Source organism: Nyctereutes procyonoides, unplaced genomic scaffold (assembly GCF_905146905.1).
Source record: "Nyctereutes procyonoides isolate TBG_1078 unplaced genomic scaffold, NYPRO_anot_genome, whole genome shotgun sequence".
Lineage (NCBI taxonomy): Eukaryota > Metazoa > Chordata > Mammalia > Carnivora > Canidae > Nyctereutes > Nyctereutes procyonoides.
Genome location: NW_026575037.1, coordinates 11,696,778 through 11,721,964, shown reverse-complemented (window position 1 = coordinate 11,721,964; position 25,187 = coordinate 11,696,778). Strand labels below are relative to the sequence as shown.

The window sequence follows — 25,187 nt, the reverse complement described above, 5'->3', positions numbered from 1 at the left end:
CAGTCTATTCAGTCTATTATATTCCCTTATATTCCAGAAACACAGTATGTTGCTCCAAAGATACCCAGCAGGAGCTAATCTAATTTTTTCTGCCTATTAAGAAAAAGGACACCCATTGTCTCCCCAAAGGTGTGCCCATCTGGAAGCTGTACCTAAGTACTATGTCTCAACTGCAGAAATGAGACTATGAGACGACATCAAAATCTGCTTGCTAGTTTGAGTCCACCATATCCAAGTCAGGAGGTATTCCAGCAGTTTGAGCCTATTTTTACTCTCATTCTATTATGACCTCATCCTGATTGCCCGCCTATTTTCATTTTATCTGCTTATTAGATGATAAAATTTAATTATCACTAATAATTAATTATACCAGTGGGTCCCATCTTGGCTGTGCATCAGAACACATGGGAAGCTTAAAAAATTAGAATCCAAGATGCACTGAAGACCTGTTTCAATATTCAAAGCTAGGATTCAGCAAGTTATATGGTTAACAAACAGCTCAGGTAACATCTACGCAGCCCTTCTATGAACTGGTTTTGGGGGGAAAACTGCCTTAAAAATGTATAGAAGCAAATTAAATGTTTTAATTATTAAAACTGTATTAACAACCATCTTTTAAAAAAAATACAAAGAAAAGAAATAATGACTCTAGTCTTCAAAGATTTCATTGGTTACCCAGGAAACATATACTAGTCTTTACTCTGTTCATAATCACTAGGCTACGGTTGATTTTTATGACTTCTCTACCAATGTAATACCTATGCTGTCAGTTAAATTTCCTTTCCTGGCAGGATAACTCCAACTTTTATTGCCCCATTATTATCATGCCTAATTAGCCTATACAGGTACAGAATCTGAAGCCAAGGTCATATCACTGGTAAATGATGGGGATGGACTCATAACGCAACCACTGGCCCTCATGCCGGACCCTGAACCAGATAATTCTGTTGGTCTGATGTGCCAACCACTTAAGTCTTAACTTGAGGGAGTTAAGACCCAAAACCTCCAGGCATACAGTCAGAACTGTTTTAACTAAGGTTACCTTTGTCAAAGTACAACATATATTACTTCTCTTTGGCCCCCATGTGTCAAGATGGAATTCAAGAGAAATTCAGATTTGGCACCCTTTGGTGGCAATTTTAGGAATCCACTAAAGATATCCATAAAAGGAGAGTACTATACTATATATGTTCTTATGGACTATCTTATTTAACTTTGGTAAGATTAGAAGTGCTGTTTGCCCCTGTGCATCAAGGGAACTCTGTGAAGTCATGGAATGGATTCTTCACAGTTGGCATCCAGAGCTAAGAACTACTGACTTTAAACTATAGAAAATCAATACACTTTGAAGAATAGCTGTTGGTAATACACAGATTTCAAATAACCTCATTAGAGAGCATTTTTGAGTCAAATGGGTTTCCAAATCTGTTTTTAAGACTTTGAAACAAAGACAAACCAATTGGCACTTAGGCAAGAGGTATTTTATTCTGTTTACTTCAAATTGGAGCTAATGATCTGGAAAATTTAAATAAATCTAAGAGGTTTCTTGAATTATGGCCAAGCCCATTTGGAGAAATGTTATATATCTCTCTGTAAACGGGCATATTACTCTCTGTAAATTACATATGGTTTAGGTCCCCGTATGTCAGAACAGGAAAAGGGGTGGCCAGACTGGAGGCACATGTAAATTTTGTGGGTGAGATTCAGATTAAATCCAGCTTACTAAATTTGGTTCTAAAGAGGAATGGACTTCTTTTTCAGAGGTTGTTCTGGACTTAAAGAATAACTGGTTCCAAAACTTAGGACATAAACTCCCCTCTCTTTTCGATAAAGGCCTTCTCTACTTCAAAGCCAAGACTCATTTCCCAAGGGTAAAGTGATTTTGGTAGGAAAGTGAAATGATGGGAAATATCAGAAAGGGAGACAAAGCATGAAGACTCCTAACTCTGGGAAAGGAACTAGGGGTGGTGGAAGGGGAGGTGGAGGGGGTGGGGGTGACTGGGGGACGGTCACTGAGGTGGGCTCTTGACGGGATGAGCAATGGGTGTTATTCTGTATGTTGGCAAATTGAACACCAATAAGAAATAAATTTATAATAATAATAAAAAAAGAAATGATGTACTGTCTGGCTGGGTCTGGCTAACTCCAGGGAGGCTTTGCTGCTTTGGAAAAGTTGCTCACAGAGACCACTTCTGGGGATTCCTTTATTCATGTAAAAGCTGAAAAGTACCCTTCTTCCCAAGGGGACTGGTCCTTGATGCCTTCTTAGTATTTGCATATGGCTTTGAGGGCAGGACAGGACAATCTTTTTCTTCATAGTATCCTTGTTGGCTTGCACAGTGCCCAGGATATAATCCCCAATCCACCGGGATCCCCCAACCAAGGAACTCAACTCTTGACCAGTCCTCATTACTTTTCCTTACCCTTTTCCAACTGAATATGACCTCTGAGATTCAGAAGAAAGACTGATAATGAAACCACACACGTGGGTGCCAGCCCTCCTGTTACTTTTTACACAAGAGATCAAACACATAAATCAAACGGATCACCCCACGGCCTGTGACACCCTGGGAGGAAAGGCTGACCCGTGGGGGGAGGACGATACCATGCGCATCGGCTTGTCCATGCAGGAGGGTTCCAGGCAATGAGGTCGCCAAGTGTCTTCACCTTCCCTGAGAGTTAGCTGCTGGAGCCCTCACTCATCAGAGGAGGAGGGGATGGGCTCCTTCTTGCAGGTACTGTGCTTGGCTCGGTGGCGCTGGAGGTGATTGGACCTGGTGAAGGCCTGGCCGCAGTCCTCACACTGGTAAGGCCTCTCCCCGTTGTGCACGCGAATGTGCTGGGCCAGCTCCGAGGCAATGCGGAAGGCCCTGCCACACTCGGCACAGAGGAAGCCCTTCTCCCCAGAGTGGATCTGCTGGTGCCGCTTCAGCGTGGACGAGCGGGCAAAGGCCTGGCCACACTGGGCGCAAGGAAAGGGCCTCTCGCCAGTGTGGATGCGCTGGTGGCGCACGAGGCGCGAGGGCTGCGCGAAGGCCACGCCGCAGTCGGCGCACTTGAAGGGCCTCTGGCCGGTGTGCAGCGTCTGGTGCTCGATCAGGTTGGAGGATTTGGTGAAGCACTTGCCGCAGGTGGGGCACGGGAAGGGCCGCTCGCCCGAGTGCACACGCTGGTGCTCCATCATCCGGCTGGCCACGGCGAACTCCCTGTCGCAAGCCGGGCAGCGGAAGGGCTTCTCGCCCAGGTGCGTGCGCTGGTGGCGCAACAGCGACAGCGGCTTGTTGAAGGTCAGACCGCACTCGGCACACGGGAAGGGCTTGTCGTTGCTGTGCATGTTGCGCTGGTGTTTGCGCAGGTCGGAGGAGCGCACGAAGGCCTTCCCGCAGTCGGGGCAGGGGTAGGGTTTCTCGCCCGTGTGGGTGCGGATGTGCTTGCGGTGGTCCGAGGACCAGGTGTAGGCCTTGTCGCAGAAGGGGCACTGGTAGGGCCGCTCGCCCGTGTGCAGGCGCCGGTGCTGCTGGAGCGTGCCCCGGTGGGAGTAGGCCTTCCCGCACAGCTCGCAGGTGTGAGGCTTGGTGCCCCGCGGCTGCGAGGGACTCAGCGGGCTGCTGGGCTTCCGGAAGGCTCTTCCTCCCCGCAGGCACTTATAGGGGTGCGCCTCCCCCTGCGCGCCCTGGCGCGCACCCTCCGGGTTCTGGCCCTTTCTGCCGATGCGCGCTTTGGCCCGCACCGCTGCTGCCAGGCCCGCTGGGGGCGCCGACCCCTGGGCGGGTGCGCGAGTCTCCTGCGTGGGGAGGTCCCAGCTGCCCCCCGGCTTGGGGAAACACACCAGAGAGGAGTCGTCTGGGGACGTGCCTGTGCCTCTCTGTGCGCAGAAATATCTTCCCGTCTCAGGGAAATTGGACGCGACCCCCAAGGCAGCGTCCAGGTTTGCCCTGGAGTCTCCATCATCTCCTACAGGTAGCGAGTCCCTAAGCGGTTGCGTCCGGCCTAACAACTTACGTGAGAGGTCGCCGGGGAGGGTCCCGGGAGCTGCGCCTGGTCCAGGGGGGTCCTGGGTCTGCGTGATGTTGGACTCTTCTCTTCCCCAGCTGGCCTTTCTCAGGCATCACCATCGGTTCCTTCCCCATGGCCCCCGCACCGAAGGAGCTAGAGAATTTCTCTGACTCGCTGGGTGGATGATGCCATGGCAAGTCAGGATTGTCTTGAGTCACTTGGGAGCTGCTGCTTGGACAGGCCTGGTGATCAGGGTCCTCTGTGCTCCCTTTGTCTCCTGCCTCCCCACCATCTTCATCCTCTCTCTCTAAGCTCACACTCAGCACCCGGGGGTCATGAGCTTCCTCCGTCAAGTTGGACAGAGCAGATACCTTGCCCCACCTTTCCTGGGGGTCCACCTGTGTCATGATGTTCAGGCACTTCTATTCCTGCTCCTCCTAGGCACAACCTTTGCTTGGCTCAGGGTACCTGCAAAAAGGAAGGTATGAAGAGGAAATCACAAAGAATGTACTTAATCTCCTTCATGGCCACGCGGCCTGAGGTTCTCACCACAGATCTCTTTCCAGCCGGTAGCTGTGCCAGCCCCACTGTTGCGCCCCACTGGCGAAGGAGGAGCTGGGGCTTTCTGAAAAAACCCCACACAGTTATCCTTAAATCCCTTTAAAGGTTCACTTACTAGAAGCTCCAGGAGACAATGCTGTCAGGGATGGCAAGGGTGGGACATTTGCCCAGTGCCAGTTGGGCCCTGCCCTGTCCAAGGGGCTCAAACCCCAACTGCTGGCCAGGTGGTTTTTCTATGAGCATGGGGGAAGACTAGAGGAGAGGAGAGGAAGCAAGGTCTGGTCCTCAGGCTTCGGAAACTGTTGGCCCACCTGGGACACTGGAAACCAGGCCGGGTCTTGACGTCCCTGCCAGGTGTGCAAGTCTGCCATCCCTGGGTGGTGTCAGCTGGGGCCACCTCCCAGGCTCTGCGTTGTGTGGCCGTGTCTGCCAAAGACAAGGAGCAGCCCCTGGGAGAATGGGGGCAGGTCAGGGAACACACCAGGATGTTCCCAAGAAGATACTGCTGAAACAGGGCTTCTTGGGATTTTGCAATGAAGGCGGGAAGGTGAACATATGCATCCTGATGAGGGTGGGTGGGTCCTTCTAGAAGCTTGAACTATCTTTGAAACGTCGTTTCATCTTAAGTATTCATGAGAATTTACATTCTATGTCATAGGTGGGGTTTTTTGTTTGTCTAATATATATCTTTTGTTCTTATGTATTCTCACAGAAAAATTTCTTATTATTGAAGTATAGGGTGCCTACAATGTTGTATTTACATATTTTTAATTTAGCTAAATCATACACACATGTATGTATATATGTATATACACATTTATCATGTATTTTTTTCTTTTCCACTAAGTACCCACCCCCCCCCTTTTTTTTTTTTTACAAAGATAGTGTTTGGACTTACCTTCAGTTGAAACATTTAACTTTTCCTTATGTGTGCCATATTTATCCCACAGCCTCGTGTATTTCTGGAAAACCCTACCTACCCCCAGGGGTGCAAGTATCCTGATTTGAGAGGCATAGACTTAGGGTTTTGACAGCAAGCCGTGAGACAAGGAAGCCATTGAGTTTTATTTTGTAAGTGATTTTATTTTAGCTTGAAGACACGGAGAAAGCCTGCTAGGGTTGGCTAATAGGGATTGTGTGTGTGAGCAATCCATCTTACAGGAGTGGCTGCAGTGAGAGACATGCTCCTGCAGGCCGGGGGGTGAGGGGCAGTTTCTGACCAGAGGGCTGCGTTTGCTTTTGTCTGGAGGGAACCTTCTGGGAATATCAGAGTGGGTAATGCTAGTAGTTTTACTTTCTGGGCAGAGATCACAAGACAGGAAAATGCTGAGCACCTCACAAGCGTGATTTCATTTATTCTTCCCAGCAACCTTTACGAGATGTTGTTACTCTTTTATTATTCTCTCCATCTTACAGACCCTGATAGTGGGGTCTAGAGGTTTCCTACCAGCCCAAGGCCACTCTGCTCAGTGACAGCAGCCCCGAGGCATCTCTTTAAATCTGAGGCCACTGTGTTAGACCTAGACTGTAGGTACTACCTCCCAGATGTGGCCTCCAGACTGAGGCCTGCCCTGGGGCTGGGCCCTGCCCAAGAGCAGCCACAGCATCCTGGGGGAGAGCCACTGCCTGCTGCAAGGCATCAAAGCCCCTTGTGTTTTCTGGGCCAAGGAGTCTTGGCTGCAGGGCCTCACCACGGGGCTCCTCCCTGCTCTCGTTGACCCAAACTGCCCTCCACAGAGAAAGAGGCCAGGACACAGGCTGTGGAGACTTGCCTGGGGTGGTCAAGAGTATTAGTCACTGAGTGTTTACTTTTGGAAAATCCTTCTTTCCTCCTCTGCCCACCTTCCACTTTCTCAGGCGGGATGAGGGGAGCAATGTCTGCACTTGGCGGCTCTGATGCACTCCCCATAAGGCAGGAGGTGTTCCATCACCCGTCCTCGCAAGAGGTAGTCATTCATTCAAGGTTTGAGGCGTATCAGACACTCAAAATCCTATGCTTGTGCATCAACAAGTGTCTCAGAGCCTTGTTTTCTTCATTGGGAAGATGGAAGATAATACACCTACTGTGTAGTCTGGGGGAAGCTCTGGCACACGGCTGGCACTCAGTGACTAGTGCCTTGTCCCGTATACTGGGAGCTCCTCTGCCCCTCAGCAGGACCTTGGGGAGGGAGCTAGATGGACACTCGCAGCAGTTTGGTGGCCAAGGTTCACATAATAAAGTCATATCCTAGCCCCGCCTCCTCAAACTGTCCTTCTCCCAGCTCTGGCCTGATCATAAATCCACTTAATGTGAATGTGTGTGTGTGTGTGTGTGTGTGTGTGTGTGTGTGTGTGTGTAGGAGGGGAGCAGTAGGGAGGAATCCTCACTCTGTACTTGGAAGCAGAAGCCACAGATGGAGGACACAATGCCATGGTGTCTGAGGTTCAGCATCTTTTGTCCCTTTGCGGCCTAAAAGCCCAGGGGCCACTCCCTCCCTCTGACCTCTTTCTCTCTATCCCCTTAACATGTCAGAGTGTGGCTGGCATATCCTTTGACAGGAAACCAGGCTTGATGTATTTTCAGCACACTGGTTCTTAGAAGAGTGGCTGTGTGCGTGTGTGTATGTCTGGTTAACAGAGGGGACACAGCGCTGGCCAGCTTAGCGTGACTTACTCAGGCCAGCATGCCCGATCAGGGACTGGTCCACCAGTGGGTACAGCAAAGGGACGCTGGATGTGATTGAAACAGACTTCTTAGGCTTCTTTCTTTCTCTGGAACAACCCTTCTGGTGTATTCAGATGGAACTGCTTGCAGACCACCTACGTCGCGCACCCCCACCCCACCTCCAGCACACGGACCCTATTTTACAAACGTGTCTCATTCCCCGTCCTCTGGGCCACAGGTGGGCCTCCTCAGGGCAGCATGCGGTGCTCTGCTAGCTCACAGCAGATTGTCTTTTCACATGGGAAATCCCTCCCCTGTCCAAATCCACAGTCCTAGGGAATAAATCCTGCTTTCCTCCTTCTGTAGCTGCCAGAGGTCCTCTCTTGACCACCGAGACCAAGAGGAAGGCAGGGGCTCAGGGTGGGATTTTCTGGCCAAGTCTACACAAATGTTCCTGGTCTGGAAGGAACACTGGTGCCACGGTGTGGCTGGCCCTTCTGCTCTCCAGATATGCTGACCCCAGAGGCTGTCAGAGCGCAGCCCTTTCCTGGAACTTCCACCACCTTTGCCAGCCAGGACTGGCCCAAATGCAGCCTCCAGCTTACTTACCTCATACAGTGACACCTTGCAGAAGCCTGGCCTGAGGGCTTGTTCCAGATCTGGCCCCGGCCCCTCTTCCTGCATTCCCTCCACAGATTGTTCTAGGGCCATCCCAGGGCAGTCACCTCCCGCCTTCTCTGCCTTTAGGCCTTGCTCTCTACCTTTGGCTCTGACACAAATAGTTGCTTACCTGGGAAATGCAGACAGCTGTGTGAGTCCCCCACGCTGGCTTCTGTCACATGTGGCCTCTCAGCACCTGGAACCAGAGTTTGGTACTGATCAGCAGAGATGGTGTCTCTGTCCCTCACGCTTTTGTGTCCAGTCCAGCAGCTGCAGAGAGAGCTTCAGGAGGTGGGGCCAGTGTAATACACTCAACCTTCCTGCCTGCATCCCAGAGAGCAGCCTGGGAAATAGAGCAGGGCTGCCCTCTCTCACTGCCTGAACGATCCTGCCTTCCCTCTGCTCCCGCCTCCCCTCCTGCCAGAGCCTCCCTCCAGCCTCCCTCCTCCCTCAGAAAGGTTGCTCAGCCCTCCTGCAGGTGGCCCTTCCCTCCTGCTCACTCTCATTGCTTCTTCCCAGCAGAGGAAGCAGTCCCTCCTTCAGTCCTGCCCTGATCTGTCCACAGGCCACTGTCACAGGCCAGCTTCCTGGGGAGGCATGCTTTTTCCCTCTCTGGGAGGCAGGATAGGGTGAACTATCTTCCTACCCCCCCTTTTCTGGTTCCCACATTTTGTCGAGCTGCAGTTTGGGCGGGGGTGTTCCCAGAATTTTCTGAAATAGTCATTGGGTCAGAGATGCCCATCATCATTTTGCTGGGTTGGGATGTGGGGAAATTGTTTTATCTCCTTAGTCAGATGAATGGTAGGCCCGTCTGGGACCTCTCTTCATCTTTAGTATTCGTTCCCATTCATTCATTTGGAGGAAAAAGAATGCCCCAGGAAATGAGATTCACTGTGTCCAGAATTTATACCCGCTCAAGTCTAATGTGGCTTCATTAGGGTGATAGCTCAGGACACCAAATTAAGAGAAGGGAGTATGGTACTTGTGATGTCCCTAGGTGGCCACTGGTTGACAGCAGGGGTCTGGGACTGGGTTTGAATCTTACCACTCACTAGCTGTGTGACTTTGAGTGAGTTACTTAACCACTCTGTGTCTTAGCTCCTCATCAGTAAAATGAGAATCCCCATTTTACGGCATCAAATGATGGCATCCCTATCTTAGAGGCCTTGGAAGGTCAATTATGAGAATGTATGTAAAGAGCTTAGCTCAGTGTCTGACACATAGTTATGCCCAGAAAAGTCAGCTGCTCTCATTGCTACTACTGATGCTGTTGGTGTTTCTAGGGAAGACATGGCTCATTGGGCTCCTTTTGTATCCCCATGGCCTTATTAGGACTGTAACTCTGACAGCAATACTGACACCTAACACATTTTTCTGAACAGCGATTTTCAGAGTATGATCCAGAAAAGCAGGCCCATCTGTGCCTTGGAGTTGTATAGCTGTGGCTGCAGAGGCAGGAGACAGACAGCAGAGATCCCTCTAGGTCTTTGAGTCTGAAGTTTAGAACAGGATTTAATCCTCATGTCCATAGAACCGCTGAAGTAAAGTGCGGAATGCTACAGCTATGTGGATATGCACGGTTTGGGCAATAAGATCCTTAGCAATCACATATTTCTCAAAGGGGCCATGATCCAAGAAAGGTTGAGAACCATTGGTGTTAGTGGGAGCGGTGAAGGAGGGGAAAATAGGCCCTTAAAATAAAAAATCTGCAGACACCTGGGTGGCTCAGTAGTTGAGCATCTGCCTTTGGCTCAGGTCGTGATCATGGGGTCCTGGGATCGAGTCCCACGTCAGGCTTCCCACAAGGAACCTGCTTCTCCCTTTGCCTATGTCTCTGTCTCTCTGTATTTCTCATGAATAAATAAATAAAATCTTTAAAAAAAATAAAATAAAGCATCTCCCATAGCAACTTATCAGATGGTGTTGCCACAAACCCACATCTCAACATTGTTGCTCAAAATTCCCAAGTGGCCATATTGTACAAGCTTGGACTTCAGACCCCCTTTGGCAAGGAAGCAGCTAAACTCCTCAGGAGGGGCATGTGGAGGTGAGAGCTGGGGCTTAGGTCAGCCTCCGTGCATCCCTCCCCATTTCCAGCTTCACTGTGATGATGTATGTTCACTAATCTTCACCACATTTTGATGGAGTAGCTTCTATCAATGTTATTCCCATTTACAGACAGGATAGTGAGGCACAGCTTGGTACATTATCTACATAGTGGAGCTGTGATTTGATTCTGACATATCGGGGTCACACTCTTAACCACTACAGCACAAGTGGCCCATACAGGGTCCCTTCTAAGGCTACATGTTGGTACTCTACCTGGCTGCACTCTCATTTCCCTCTGAAAACTCTTAGTCCCTCCATCCCAAGGTGTGTGACCTGTGTATGTGTGGTCACCACAGTCACTCCCCCAAAAGACCTCTTCCTACAGTACAGCTGCCCAAGGAGACTATGGTTCCATTGAATGCCTACCTATTGGTGTCCAGCCTGAATAGCCTGTTTCTCAGCAAGCTTTATTTCTAGAATCTATAACAATTAATTACTATATGTCATGGGACTTCTAAATTACCTTGCCCATTTTGTTTCCTCCTTGATTTTTAAGGCACACGGGTGTTACCATCTCTCTGGTACAGGCTAGGCCATCTGGCAATGAATGAGGAGTGGCTTGGATGCTGCTACCTGCACTGAGAAATAATGTCTCCCTGAGTCACCTACCCTGAGATGTCCCCTTAGCCATCTTAGAAATCCTGCTTTGAGGTGTCGTGCACCTTTTCTGTACATAAGACTTCACCATCCTGATGAGTTGTGCACAAGGGGCTGATCCAATGTCAGGACTGCATTGTGGGTCTTGTTGAGACCACTGGTCAACCTGCTGCTCAGACTCCTCTTGTTGCCTGAATGCCTTCCACTTCTGACAGCATGAGTACAGTCACCGTCTCATTCGGTCTCTCCCACAGTCACTAGGAGGACCACCAGGCATTGGAGTTAAAGGGCTTCCCCTTTCCCCTAGGACAGCATCTTGCTTCCCCTCCCACCGCCCTTTCAAAGAACTTTTGGAATTTATATCATTCTGCTTAATCCCTCAGGTGGGGAAACAAGGGACATTATTTTTACTTATTTCCTACTTGTACATCTGCCTTCAAAATCTGGCATTTTTTTCTAGAACTGCCTTGACTGGCAGTAGTAATAAGGGTCCTCCTGCCTGCCTGTCTGGGAAGGGAAGGAAACAGAGATGGAGAGAGGAGCTCAGGGCAGTGAGGAGAGGGGAAGGCATGTGGCTTCCACTAGGCAACACGGAGGGCCCAGTGGTGCCTGTGAACTACTTGGCTGGCTGAGGGGGCACTGAGCTACATGGGCAGAAAACAGGCCTGACCCTCCACCCTGGGGGATGCCTAGCACTTTGCTGGACATCGGGTCGGATAGTGATTCTGAGAGGACCTGAGATACTTCCCAAGTTCTCTACATGAGACTCTGGAGCTTGGACCCACTCCCCTGAAGGCTTCCCCATGACTTGCTGCCAACTATCTGCTTTCTTGCACCAGCCCTGCACCCCCTTTGAGAGAGATTAATGGAGCCACTTAAGTGGACCAAGCACAATGGAGACTTTATTTATTTATTTAAAGATCTTATTTATTTATTTATTTGGGAAAGAGAAAGCACACAGGGTGGGGAGGAGCAGAGGGAATGGGAAAGAGAGAATCTCAAGCAGGCTATGAGCTGAGCACAGAGCCTGATGATATGTGGCTTGATCCTGTCACCCATGATATCATGACCTGAGCCGAAACCAAGAGTTGGATGCCCAACTGACTGAACCATCCAGGCACCCCAACAATAGAGACTTTCAATGTTGTTGTTTTTCTCTCAGCCATCAAAATTTGTTGAGCAAGGGTATAATTCTGTTGAGAAGCAGAATTAATAGGTGTGACAGGAATTGGGTACACGATTTTACTTTAGACACATATGGTTTTAAATCACAGTCCTATTTGTTGGATGACCTTGGTTAATTTCCTTAAATTCTCTGAGTCTCAGGCTGTCTTTCTGTAGAATGAGAATAAAAATACCTTCGTTGACAGGCTTGTTGAGAAAATACCCTGAAATAATATTTTTTAAGAATTTAGTAAAAGAAAAAAAAAAGAATTTAGTCCAATGTTAGCCGTATAGTGTTTTTCCAACCACTATATTTATTATTATTATCCTAGACCTAGTAGGAGCCTGATGATGTTTTCTATCCCATCACTGTTCCTCCAGGATTATTTTCCTTAATTACCTGCCACCAGAAAGCCACTGTTTTTCTAGCTGACTCTGGTCTCCTTATCCCAAGCATCACCACTGAGAGGCTAGTCAAGCAAGTTTTTTTGAGGCCAACGATATCCCCAGAACAATGATGTCATAAGCCTGGGCTCCTCGTTGTTATACTCAACTTAGGTAATAAATGACAAGGGTGGGAGGTTCATGCTCCAGACAGGATGACAACACATGGTGATGACTCCAAATGCCAGCACTTCCCAGCACCTCCTGCAGAAGAGCATCAGGCGGACACCACCACCCTTGGCTGACAACGCCCCTTGCCTCTGGTGAAGGCTACATGGTATAGTCAGCGAGCATGCAGGCTTTGGAATCCAGCTGCTTGGGTTAGTTAATCCTGCTTCTGCGACTTGCTGCATGACTGTGGGCAAGTTACTTAACCTTTCTTTGTCTCATCTCTTGATCTGTAAATTAAGATTTATGACAGTTATGGGGATTAAATGAGATGTCGACCTTGCAGAGTAAAAGCCCTCAACCAGTATTAGATAACCATAACATAATTTAGGGAGGGGGAAACTAGCCTCCACTATAGTCCAAACATCAGAAAGAGGTAGAGGACCCCGCCTCTGGTCTCCACCAGAACTCTCTTCTCCAGCTCTCCTGAGGCCTTACCCTATGGATGAGCTGTAAGAAGCAGAACCTCTTTGGCAACTCTCCAAAAAGACCAGCCCCCTCCTAGCTCCTCGAGGCCTACTTTGTGCTGCGGCGGCCTTCTCAGATGAGCCCAAAGCCCCAGGCCCACAGGATAGAAGGACAAAATACCAGCAGCAGAATGAGGATCCCTGAGGTTCCTGGAGCCCTACAGGTACCACACACTCACTCTATTGGCATAGTGGCACATTTTCTTTGTCCTGGGGATAACACACCCTTCCAGGTCACAGAGGCTCCTCCACATACCACCTCAACCTTGGGACCATGTGGAGGACCAAGAAAGAACACCACAGACAGGTCTTCCAGGAATCTCCTATGGTTAAATTAAGGTTTGACTCCTGCCTTTGCTGGTCCTTCCAGGCTCCCAGACAGCAAGTAAGCTTCATGTCTTTAGTTAATTAACGAACTGAACTAGAATCCTCTGCAATCTTATATCAGCAGGAATCATTTTGACTAAAGACCATCAGCCCTTGGGCATGATGAAGCTGCTGGAAATGGAAGAGAAGGCCTCAGGCCTCAGGATTTTGAATGAAAAGATCTTAGAAAGTATCATATGCAGCCCCTCTGTTTTCCAGTTGCTAAGATACAAGCATTCCCTTAATTGTTCCATCTTTCATTTATTCATTCATCAAATAATGGTCTGAGCACCACTTTGTCTATGTTTTTCAAAATGTGGGACAAAACCTATGAATAGGAAAGAGTCCCAACCAACATTCTTGTTTGAGTAGAATAGAGTAGAACAGAATGGAATAAAGTAGAACATTTGAGAATATCTCACACATAGTAAGGAAGAGTTGTTTCAAGTATTTTTTTTTAATTTTAGTTTTATATCCATATATATGTACAGGGTTGTAATGAAAACTGTGTTTCTTGCTCTGGTTTGCTTTGATTCCCGGTCAAAAACACTTGAAAAACACTGTACTTTGTACCAGTCTTGCTGTGCATCTTAATAACAGGGGTATCTGACTAAATATGATGATTCCAGGGCCACACTCCCAGAGATTGCTCGGGTCGGAGAGGATCCTCTAGTGTGCATTGCGGTGAGCCCCGGCACGATCCTGGGGCAGGGGTCCCAGCTACCCAGAAAATATCAGTGAGGGAGACAAAACATGAGAGACTCCTAACTCTGGGAAATGAACAAGGAGGGGGGCGCAGCGGTTTAGCGCCGCCTGCAGCCCAGGGCGTGATCCTGGAGACCCTGGGTCGAGTCCCACATCAGGCTCCCTGCATGGAGCCTGCTTCTCCCTCTGCCTGTGTCTCTGCCTCTCTCTCTCTCTGTCTCTATGAACAAATAAATAAAATATTAAAAAAAATAAATAAATGAACAAGGGGTAGTGGAAGGGAGGTGGGCAGGGGGTTGGGGTGACTGGGTGATGGGCACTGAATGGGGCTCTTGGCGGGATGAGCACTGGGTGTTATGCTATATGTTGGCAAACTGAACTGCAATAAAAAAAAAATCAAAAGAAGAAGAAGAAGAAGAAGAAGAAGAAGAAGAAGAAGAAGAAGAAGAAGCAGCACAGCTCTGAGCCAGGCGCTAGGTGTCGGGAAACCAGGCCAGGTCTCGCTTTGGGGGTTCCCGCGGCCTCGCGGGGTGCTGGAGCCTCCACCGCGGACAGTTCTCCCAGGAGCCTGCGATGCTGCGGGTTTGCAAGGAGGAGGCGGGATTGGCTGTGCCTGGACTTCGGGGAAGTGTTTCTAGAAGAAATGTCTTTTGAGTTGGGCCTTCAAAGAGGAGTTTGAGTTTGCCAAGGGAAGAAGGGGACGGACGGGGCCTCACTACGGTCAGGTATCCTGGTGGGTCGCTCTCCTAGGGATGGGGGGCGGGGGGGGGGGGTGCGCGCAGCCCTGGGTCGCGCCCTGCGCCGGGGACGGGCCGCCCGGCTCTCTGGCTCCGCCTCGGGCTCCCTGGAGCATCGCCCCGGGACGCGGGCCGGCGCTGCAGCTGCGGCGGAGCTCCCAGCTCCCAGGTCCCAGCTCCCCTGTGCTCCTAGGCCACCCCACCTCCAGTCGCTGGCCGAGGTACAAGGGGCCTTTTCTTTCCAAGGCCCCGCCAAGCACACAGGCTCTCCCTCGCAGCTGTCTAGCTCGGCTGCCTGAACACAGAGGTACTTCACAGGAGAGGCGTTTGAGGTTTCCATGAAAACATACCTCCCCTTTGCTTTCTTCAACTGCCGCCCTGAGCATACCGGGACAGAACCTCCCTTCTCAACGCTCTGGCCCGCGATTCTGGAAAGAAATTCTCTTTAGGGTCCTTGGAATGCAATGTGACTCCGACCGCGTGGATTCTCCTGGCCCGGAGCAAACTGAGGAGTGGTCCTGCCCGCACCCCCCAGCAGTGGAAAGACCACGAAGACCTCTGGCAAATCTAATCGGAGGGTGCAGGTGGGGGATGGACACGGAAACACAAAATTATAAGCGACTATAAAAAAAAACATGAAGACACCCTTTGCGCAGTTTTATGCCGTTACATTTAAAAATGAGGCAAAGTATGTCTTTATGTAAAATGAATAAAGTGAAATTCTTGTCTTCAGGGATCCCTGGGTGGCTCAGCGGTTTAGCGCCTGCCTTTGGCCCCAGGGCCTGATACTGGAGACCCGGGATCGAGTCCCACATCGGGCTCCCTGCATGGAGCCTGCTTCTCCCTCTGCCTGTCTCTGCCTCTCTCTCTCTTTCTGTCTCTATCTCTCATTAATAGATAAATAAAATCTTAAAAAAAAAAATCTTCTATTCAGGGGCAAAATCTTGTATGTCGGGACCCCTCTCACTTCTGAGAGCTTTCTCTGTATCTTTACTTAATAAACTTCTATGGCTTTACTTAAAATCAATCAATCAATCAATCTTGTATTCAGAATAAAAAGTATCAGCAATCTGCCAGTGGCTGTGCCTCATGAGGTGAAAGTGCCTCCAAGGACTCCAGTCCTCGGCTTTGCAGAAACAGATCCGATTTTGACAGGGCCCCCTAAGGTGATGGGGCCAGTGGGGGTCACAGCAGAGGCGTGATGATTCGAGACAGGGCTGCTGTGGAGATGAGAACCCACAGTGCCCTGATTCAGGCCTTCAGCCAAGTTCCTTCATCCAGGAGGAGCCAGAGGGGAAGGAAGGATGAGTGATAGCAGAAACCCTGCACAAAGGCATATATCATTCTTTTCCTGCAGAAACAGGGCAGAGGTGAGTATTCCAGGCAGAAGAACAGTATATGCAAAGAGCCTGAGCTCAGAAACTTCCAGGCTTGTCCAGGGTCAGCAAAGAAGCCAGTGCTGCTGACAGCGGGACAGCAGGAACAGTCAGAGAAGTAGCAAGGGGCCAGAAGTGTAGGCTCTTGAGGCTTATGTAAGGACTTGGCATTCTTTGGAATAAAACGGGAACTCTTCAGAGGGTTTTAGGTAGGCAGGAGGCATCAATTCATTACTTTGACAAATATTTAGTGACTACTATGCGCCAATTCCTGTATTTGGCTTTAAAGTTTTATCAGTGAACAAAACAGAAGCAAATTCAAGCCACAAGAAACTTATACTAACACAAAAGTTCTATATTATAAAAAAAGAAAGGTCTCCAATGATGACCTGGTTCCCACTCAAGAAACTAAAAAAGATTAAAGTAAACCCAATGTAAGTAGAATAAAAAGAATTAGAAAGAGCAGAGCAGAAGTAAATAAGAGAGAGAATAAAAACAATAGGAAAAAAAAAAACCTAGCGAAACCAAAAGCTGGCTCTTTGAGATTAGTAAGATTGATAATCCTCTAGACAGACTGATCAGATTTAAAAAAAGAGAAAATATCAACTAATATCAGGAATGGGAGCAATGGCATCTCTACAGATTTTACAGATATGAAAAGAATAATAAAGGAATATTATAAATGGCTTTATCCCAATAAATTTGGCAGCAGAATAGAAAAATTCCTTGAAAGAAACTCACTATCAAAGTTTAGTCAAGAAGAAATAGATAATGGGAATAGCCCTGTATCTATTAAGGAAATTGAATTTGCAGGGGATCCCTGGGTGGCTCAGCGGTTTAGCACCTGCCTTTGGCCCAGGGCGTGATCCTGGAGTCCCGGGATCGAGTCCCACATTAGGCTCCCTGAGTGAAGCCTGCTTCTCCCTCTGCCTCTCTTGCTCTCTTTCTCTCTCTCTCTCTCTATGTGTATCTCATGAATAAATAAAATCTTAAAAAAAAAGAAATTGAATTTGTAGCTAAAAATGAGCCCACAAATAAAGTTCCATGTCCAGAGCTGGGTCTTTCTACCTCCTCCTCACTCTGTTGCCAGGTACAGGAAGCTCTGGGAAGGGCATAGTCCTGGGCAGATATCTTTAATGCTAAATTCTTTAAAAAGAGAGAGAGATTTTATTCATTTATTTGACAGAGAGTACAAGCAGGGGGAGCAACAGGCAGAGGGAGAGGGAGAAGCTGGCTCCCCGCTGAGCAGAGAACTCAATGCAGGGCTCCATCCTGGGACCCCAGGATCGTGATTTGAGCCCAAGGCAGATGTTTAACTGGCTGAGCCACTCAGGTGCCCCTTTAATGGTAAATTCTATAAGAATGGTTCACTGATGGGATGTTGTGAGGTGACACATACACAGTGTCTTGCTCTTCATATTTGTTGACATTCTCTTTGCAGATCTCTACCCCTATGACAGGTTGCAAATGTCTTCAGAGGAGGGAACATATATGATTCCTAGCCAGATCCCCAATGTCTGACCACAAAAGAAAAATAGTATCCTGAGAAAAGAGCCTGATGCCAAAATATTATATCTTATCTAGCAACAAGTGAGGTCAGGATGCAGCTGTCTCATCTACATCCTACCTAACACAAATATGGGAACATGTTTACATTTGTACCTCCTCTAGATTTTTTTTTAATCACTGTTACCCTTCCTCCATCACCCAGATGGAAAATCTGGGAGTCAATTGGACTTCCTCACAATCTACACATTTCATTAGTCACTGACTCCTGTATCATATTCCTTCCCCTTCCTCCATTTCCAACATATAAGGCTTCACCAATAGTAAAAGCTTCTAACTGACCCCACTCAAGTTGATTCATTTGTTCATTTAACAATTATCGACTGTTTTGTAATCATCTGATGTTGTCCATCAAATATTTCCAGTTTCTCCCTTCTTAACATGCAGTAGAATTTTATTCCCTGGCCCTTTGTGGTTAGTCAGGACCATGTGATTACTTCTTCTGGCCAATGAGATGTGGGTGTCTTTCAGACAGAGCATGTATTTTTCTCACTGAGACTCCAAGTTCCCTCTTCTCCTCTCAGTTGGCAACCAGCAACATCTGAGATGGTGATAGCTCATCATCAAGTAACCTGGATCCCTAAATGGCTCTGGTGAGTAGAGCCTCTGTGCAGACCCACAGAGAACATGTAGCACGGGAGAGAAATAAACTTTTTCATCTTAAGCCTCCAATCCCCCAAATAAACTTAATAAATAAGCAAATTAGAGTGCCTGTTAGATGTTGATAAGTGTGCTATGGGAAAACTCAAACAGTGTTAAGGGGCTTGGAAGTGAGGGGATGGGGACTCTGACTTGAATTGCATGGCTGAGCTAGATCTCATTAAGGAGATAACTTGTGTGCAAAATCTAGAAGGAGGCAAGATAGCAAAATGTACAGATGTCTCTAGAAGGCAAGAGAGGGAAGAACCAGTGCAAAGCCCCTGCAGCAGGGACATGCCTAGAATGTGGGGGAAGAGGAGGCCTGGCTGGCTGGCAAGAGTGAGCCAAGCGTAAGGAAGAAGATGAGGTCACAGCCAGATTGTATCAGGTCTTATATGTCATTTTAAGTAGTTTGGCTTTTGCTGTGACTAATATCTTAACCAGAGCCATCTGACTGCTGTTTTAAGAAAGCTGATGATGAGGGGATGCCTGGATGGCTCAGTGGTTGAACATTTGCCTTCATCTTAGGGCGTGATCTGGAGTCTGGATTGAGTTCCAGGATCGAGTCCCACATCAGGCTCCCTGCATGGAGTCTGCTTCTCTCTCTGCCTATGTCTCTGCCTCCTTGTGTGTCTCTCATGAATAAATAAATAAAATCTTAAAAAAAATATATTTAAGAAAGCTGATAGGAATAACAGCAGACTCATGAAGATCAGTTAGGAGGCTTTGCAGTGGTTGGGACTAAAATGGCCACCAATGGTGAGAACTGTTCAAATTCCAGATTGATTCTGAGGTTAGAACTAACATGATTTGGTTATAAATGGGATGTGAAAGCAAAAGACAGAGACGCATCAAGGACAACGCTAAGATTTTGGACCCGAGCAACTGGAAGAGTGGTATTGCCCTTAACTGAGATGGAGAAGACACTGGGGAAGAGATTTCAGGAGAAAAGATCAAGGAGTTTAGGCTTGGACAGTGACTAGAGATATTTGATAGTTGATAGAAAAGATATCATTGAAATCAGTACTGGATTGGATATAGTCATCTGACTTCAAGACAGAGATCTTGGTAGAATGTAAATTTAAAGAGTTATCACTGTACGGATTGCATTTAAAGCCATGTGAGTATACAAGTCACCAAGAGAGTATATAGTACATAGTAGAGGGAAGAGGTGCAAGGAACGACTCTGAGAAATGGGGAGATGAGAGGACCCAGGAAACAAGATGAATAGCAGAGAATACAGGGACTTGAAGAGACACCAAAGGGATGTAATGTTCTGGAGATTAAGGGAAGAAGTGATCCAAGGAGAAGGAAGTGATCCATTAGGTCAAGTGCTGCTGAGAGCTTATTTTAAATGAGGGCTATGAGTTTACCATTTGATTTAGCCACACAGGCCTCAGAAATTGATTGGAATGGAGGAGAGAGGAATTGTAGCCAATGAGTGTAGACAGTACATTCAAGGAGTTTCACTGTAAGAGCTGAGAATGAGAACAGTAGGTTTTGAAATTACCCAGTGGAGAAGGAAACATTAGTGAGATGAGGCAGCAGTGGCGGGAATTGCTGGGGTGATATCCTTCAGAAAATGACAGAGGATGAGATCCAGGGCATGAGCGAAGGTTGGCCTCTGCACGGGCAGCTCATCCACAGGAGCAGGGGAAAAGTTAGATGACCGGGACACAGACGCAGGTGGGTGGAGAGATGTAGAGGCAGGAGCTTGAGGAAGGGCTCTTTCTAGGGCTGCCTTTTCTCCATGCAATAGGAAGCAAGGTCTTGGCTGAGATGGCAGGTGGGGCAGGAGGTGTGGGGGCCAGCAGAGAAAGGATTCATCTAGGAGAGTGGGAGAGTGCATGGGTCCGTGATCACCAGGCAGCAGTAGAGGCCCACCAGAGGGCTCTGGCGGTCACGACCAGTCAGGAAGAGTACGTACTTTCCTGCTGCCATGGTCCACGCTGTGTGGGCACAGGCATGGAGTGGCCTCAGAAATGGAGTTTACCAGGGCAGAGCTTTGCCAAACAAAACAGTGAAGCAAAAAGGGGTATTGGGGATGAGAGCATATGAGAAAAGAAGTGTTTAAAGTGGTAAACCGTGGAATTTGAGCCAAGGTTGGTGAGGAGAGAGAGAAGTAGGGTATGAGTTGAAGGTGAGAGAAGGGACTCTTCACTGAGAGGATTGCCGATGATGAGATTTCAGGAGCCCTAAGCTGTGAAGTTGGGAGGTGCTGGTCAGAGAGGGAGACTCACTGAATTGAGGTTCTGGAAAGGATGCAGTCACTGTTAATGTCAGGCACTTGAATATTTGAGATAGGGCGGGACAAGACCTCTGGGGAAGAGGCGCCCAGGGAACTGAGAAGCCAGCTACGTGCAAGAGTGATGACAGATGGTGCTGGTGAGAGTGACATCGAACCAGGTCCCAAGAGCCCTACAAGAAATGAAGGGTAGTCATCTGGGGTTAGTGGGAGACTGGCCCAATGGGGGGGGGGTGGGCGCTGCAGACTGACGACTTGACCTTCAAAGCTGAGAAGTATAAAGGAAGAATGGCTTGAAACAGCAAGAAGGAAAGAGGAAGACACCTGCCCCACCCCGCGGTAGGAAGGACGTGACCGAGAAAAATAAGCACCACTGGAGAAGGCTGCAGGGAACTGTGCTCAGAAGAGAGGCTGTGTTTGGTGAGAGCAAAAAGGAAAGAGAGGATGTGGTGGATATAGGATAACCCTTCTATCCAGCTCAACACATTTCAGTAACTTCCCACAACACCTAGAGCCTAATAGACCGAATTCCATGCCGCCTGTTCACTCTCTCTCTCTAGCCCAACCACAGTGTCCTTTGCATCTTTCATAAGCCGCCACACTCTCCCCCAGCCCCAGGGCCTTTGCATTTGCTGCCATGCTTTCTCTTCGTGAAATTGCACTCCAGTCCTGTAGATCTCATTTCCTATAAGAAACCTTGCTGAATATCCCCTTTAATATCAGGGCACTGTGCTGGTGCCATAGAAGGAATTGTGACCCACACACTGTTCCGTTCTCAAGTAGTCCAGAGTGTGGCGAGACAAATGAAGAGGTGAGCAGGTGGTTTGAGAGTGTGCTCAAGGAGTTTGGGCTCCATCCTGGGAGCTCTGAGGGACCACTGAAGGGTATCTACTTTGGAAGGTATATATTTCTTTTGCTGAAGGTTTATGAGCAGAAGCAGAACATGAGCAAATTTGGTCTCTTTGTGAGTGGCCCCAGAGTGAGTGCAGAGGTGGATTTCAGGAGCCAGATGACCACAGCATTTTGGGGCACAAAATAAGGCCTAGTGCTTTCTGGGGGAAAGCCTTTGGCTAAGATCCTAGAACCACCAGAGCAACAGAATGTCCTGGACTGGCGGCCTCCCACCCACCACCCAGACAGTTTATTAACTAGCTTTATAATAGGTACACCTTCTCCATTATATTCTGAGGCCATGTCCTGTCCTTCCTTGCACCTATGACCTGTATGAACTGCGGCACACCCGGGTGTACAAGAACACTGAGTTCCTTTATTTTCTCATTGTGGTTCGAAATCTGTGTTTCTCTATTTCTGAGGCAATGTCAAGATTCCCCAAGTCCTTCATAGGGCTGAGGGTCTGGTGGTCGGGCATTTATCGACAGGGATTGCCATGGAGACATCTGGGGCTCTTTCCGGATGGGACTCATAGGTCCACTAGCTCTGGGATGCTTCTCCACTATTCTCAGAACCTGAAAGTTCTTTGCAAGGATGCAAATGCAGCCACTTCCCTCCGGGCCTGGACACTTGTGTGGCCCGCCACAGGACCAGGTTGCAGTTGGTGACTTAGAGCCTTCTCCCCTCGCTGGCCAGGAGAACTCTCTAGAGGGGAGAAGGCTTCTCTGCCTCCTGCCTAGTAACACAGCTTCTTTCCTCAACCCTATACCTGCCTCTTGTATGGTCACAACAGACCTGGAGGCCTCTAAAACCCCAAATCTAATTTTAACAGCTGGGGAAAAAAAAAAAAAAAAAAAAAAACCTTGTTTCCCTTTCTCCTAATCACTAAACCTGCCAGAAATTGATGGGAAATGTTTGCATTTCTATCATTTTGGGACATCCAAGAAGTGTATTAAAAATAAAACAATTGTGCTTTTAAAATATGCAAACAGCCCGCGTGTGTGCGCCTAACCTCAGCTGGTCCGCCTGAGACCCCCCGAGCGCCAACCCTAGTCCCCCGCGCGGTCCCATTTGCGCTCCAACAAGATGAAAGAAACTATCATGAACCAGGAGAAACTCGCCAAATTGCAAGCACAAGTGCGCATTGGTGGGAAAGGAACTGCTCGCCGAAAGAAGAAGGTGGTTCATAGAACAGCTACAGCAGATGATAAAAAACTTCAGTTCTCCTTAAAGAAGTTAGGGGTAAACAATATCTCTGGTATTGAAGAAGTGAATATGTTCACAAACCAAGGAACAGTGATCCATTTTAACAACCCTAAAGTTCAGGCATCGCTGGCAGCGAACACTTTCACCATTACAGGCCATGCTGAGACAAAGCAGCTGACAGAAATGCTACCCAGTATCTTAAACCAGCTTGGTGCAGACAGTCTGACTAGTTTAAGAAGACTGGCTGAAGCTCTGCCCAAACAATCCGTGGATGGAAAAGCACCACTTGCTACCGGAGAGGATGATGATGATGAAGTTCCAGATCTTGTGGAGAATTTTGATGAAGCTTCCAAGAATGAAGCAAACTGAATTGAGTCAACTTCTGAAGAAGATAAAACTTGAAGAAGTTACTGGGAGCTGCTATTTTATATTATGACTGCTTTTTAAAATTTTGTTCATGGATCTGATAAAATCTAGATCTCTAATATTTTTAAGCCCAAGCCCCTTGGACACTGCAGCTCTTTTCAGTTTTTGCTTATACACACAATTCATTCTTTGCAGCTAATTAAGCTGAAGAAGCCTGGGAATAAAGTTTGAAACAAGGTTAATAAAGTTCTTTGCCTAGGAAAAAAAAATAAAATAAAATAAAATAAAATATGCAAACAGCCAGAACATTCTATCTTGCTAGTGTCTTTGCCTGCAATCTCCTTTCCCATTTTTCTCCAGGCCAACTCCCACTTATCCTTGAGGACTCAGCTCAGACGTCACCTCGGATAGGAATTATCCACATCCATGAAACACCACCTCTGCAAGAGGCCCTGCATTATTTTCCTCCATGTGGCCACCCCACCACACCTGGCTCATATTGAGTGTGCGCTAAACTGAATGGAATTCAGGGCAAGGTATCGGACTAACAGGATCTGCCTTTGACTAGTGGCTGCCCAGGGAAGATGGGCTCAAATGAGAAACTGCAGATGAGGTACAAGATTGGGGGATACTGTAGTTCTCAGGGTAGGACGTTCAAAGGCAGAACAAGAGGGAAGCAGGGCCTTGCCACCTGGCTTCTCACCTCTCCTTAACGCCAGGCATCTGGAGAATGGGAGATGTTTCTAGAACTGACCAGCAGGTGTCAGCATTGCCCCTTGGATGAGGGACTGCTTCCCACCGGATAAGCAAAAGGCTTTCTTGCTCTGGAAAGCACCACACAGGAGGCCAGTCTCAGAGTGATTTGAGGCGCAGATGAGGTCAGGATGCCAGCTGCTCTACACACTGTAGCCATCTATAACCAGTTGTGGACCTAATTTTTTCTAATTCCAAGCCTTCTTAGGGGGGTATTGCATGCTTGTTAAAATAGATGAAAGAATGAATGAATGACTCAGAGGCTTCCCTGGAACCTCTGAATCAGAATCTCCCGGATAGTTACTGGGAATCCCCCTGTGGTTTTGATGGAGGTAGGCCAAATTCTCATCTGTGTGATTAGAGCCCATGGCTAGCCCTTCAGTTACGAAATTGACCTTATCTATCAGGAAAACCTAGTACATCTGGGCCCACCACCCACCCCTCTGCCCCAGGACTGAACATCAACAGGGAGGGTGGAGCAGGGTGCCTTCAGGGGTCCAGCCTCTATGCTACCTATAGGTGCTCTCCTCTCTTGTTTTTCCCTAGCCTTGGCAGGGCTGCAACCCCAACAGAGCCCCCCACTGTCCTCTGAGCTTTAACCCAGCCACAGGGCTTGTTCACTAGTCTGCAGAAGCAAACAGGGTGGCTGAGGAGTGCTTAGTGGCCAGCTCTATCATCTCTCAGGCAGGCCATATTTGCAGTGGTACCTCCTAAAGCTGAGGCCCGTGAAGAGCATCCTAGTGTTGATCAGGACCACAGGTTAGCAGGATTACCCACACATGCAAAATTGGGATGACTTTGGGTTTTAACAGTAGGTGACCACATTCTTCTACTTCTTCCTGCAGCCTTTCTGAGTCACTGCACGCTGATGGCCCCGGGCAGAAAGCTGCCAAAGTGGGTAAATCCTGGAGGAGTGAAGCCTAGGTGCTGACTGGGCCCATTTAAAGGAGCTAGCCTGGTTGGGACCCATCCTGGTGGTTCCCCAGCCATCATTTTTTGTCTTCATGCTTTTGTCCATTCTGGTCTTTTACCACGAAGTCTTCTCCTAGACTGACCCCTGCCATCTAAATCCTATATGTTTCAAAAAGTCACTTTTCAGAGGCCACCTCTGAGGTCTGTAACATTTGCTCTGAATCTCTGTCATGGAACCATGTGAGATGGTAGTTGAGATGTATATATATATCTTCTTGACTGTGTTGGAAGCGCTGGAAGCAACCCTGAAGGATGGGAGGGGGCACCGTGTTATACCTGCCCCTTGGCCCCTAGTACAAGGTTTTATGTGGCCATGACAAGAGGAGGTACACAGGAAGTGATGAAAGAAGACAAAAGAGAGTTGTGACCGTTAAATAGTGTGAATCCAGAAGGTGAAGGGAGAAGATGGTGGCAAGGTGCGGTTGAAGGGAGGGTTTTGTCATGGAGTAGAAATTGATCTAGGCCCTGAAGGATGGTTCAGAAGATCAGGTGAGAGGTCACCAGCATGTTCTCAGAGCTTTCTTCTTAATTGAAGTCAGTGCTGATATTTCCTGG

The 25,187-nt window shown here is 48.2% G+C and overlaps 2 protein-coding genes across 2 annotated transcripts; one reads left to right on the top strand and one right to left on the bottom strand.

The window, feature by feature from the left end:
- Positions 1 to 2,695: 2,695 nt before the first annotated feature.
- Positions 2,696 to 4,403, bottom strand: ZNF648 (zinc finger protein 648). Its single transcript, XM_055319329.1, is given in 2 exon segments — positions 2,696 to 4,102; positions 4,104 to 4,403. Coding segments are annotated over 2 exon segments (1,707 nt in total).
- A 17,930-nt stretch (positions 4,404 to 22,333) lies between these two features.
- Positions 22,334 to 23,156, top strand: LOC129505955 (transcription factor BTF3). The gene has a single exon (XM_055319328.1). It carries the CDS (start codon positions 22,422 to 22,424, stop codon positions 22,908 to 22,910), a length of 489 nt encoding a protein of 162 aa, XP_055175303.1. The 5' UTR covers positions 22,334 to 22,421; the 3' UTR covers positions 22,911 to 23,156.
- The last annotated feature ends 2,031 nt before the right edge of the window (positions 23,157 to 25,187 follow it).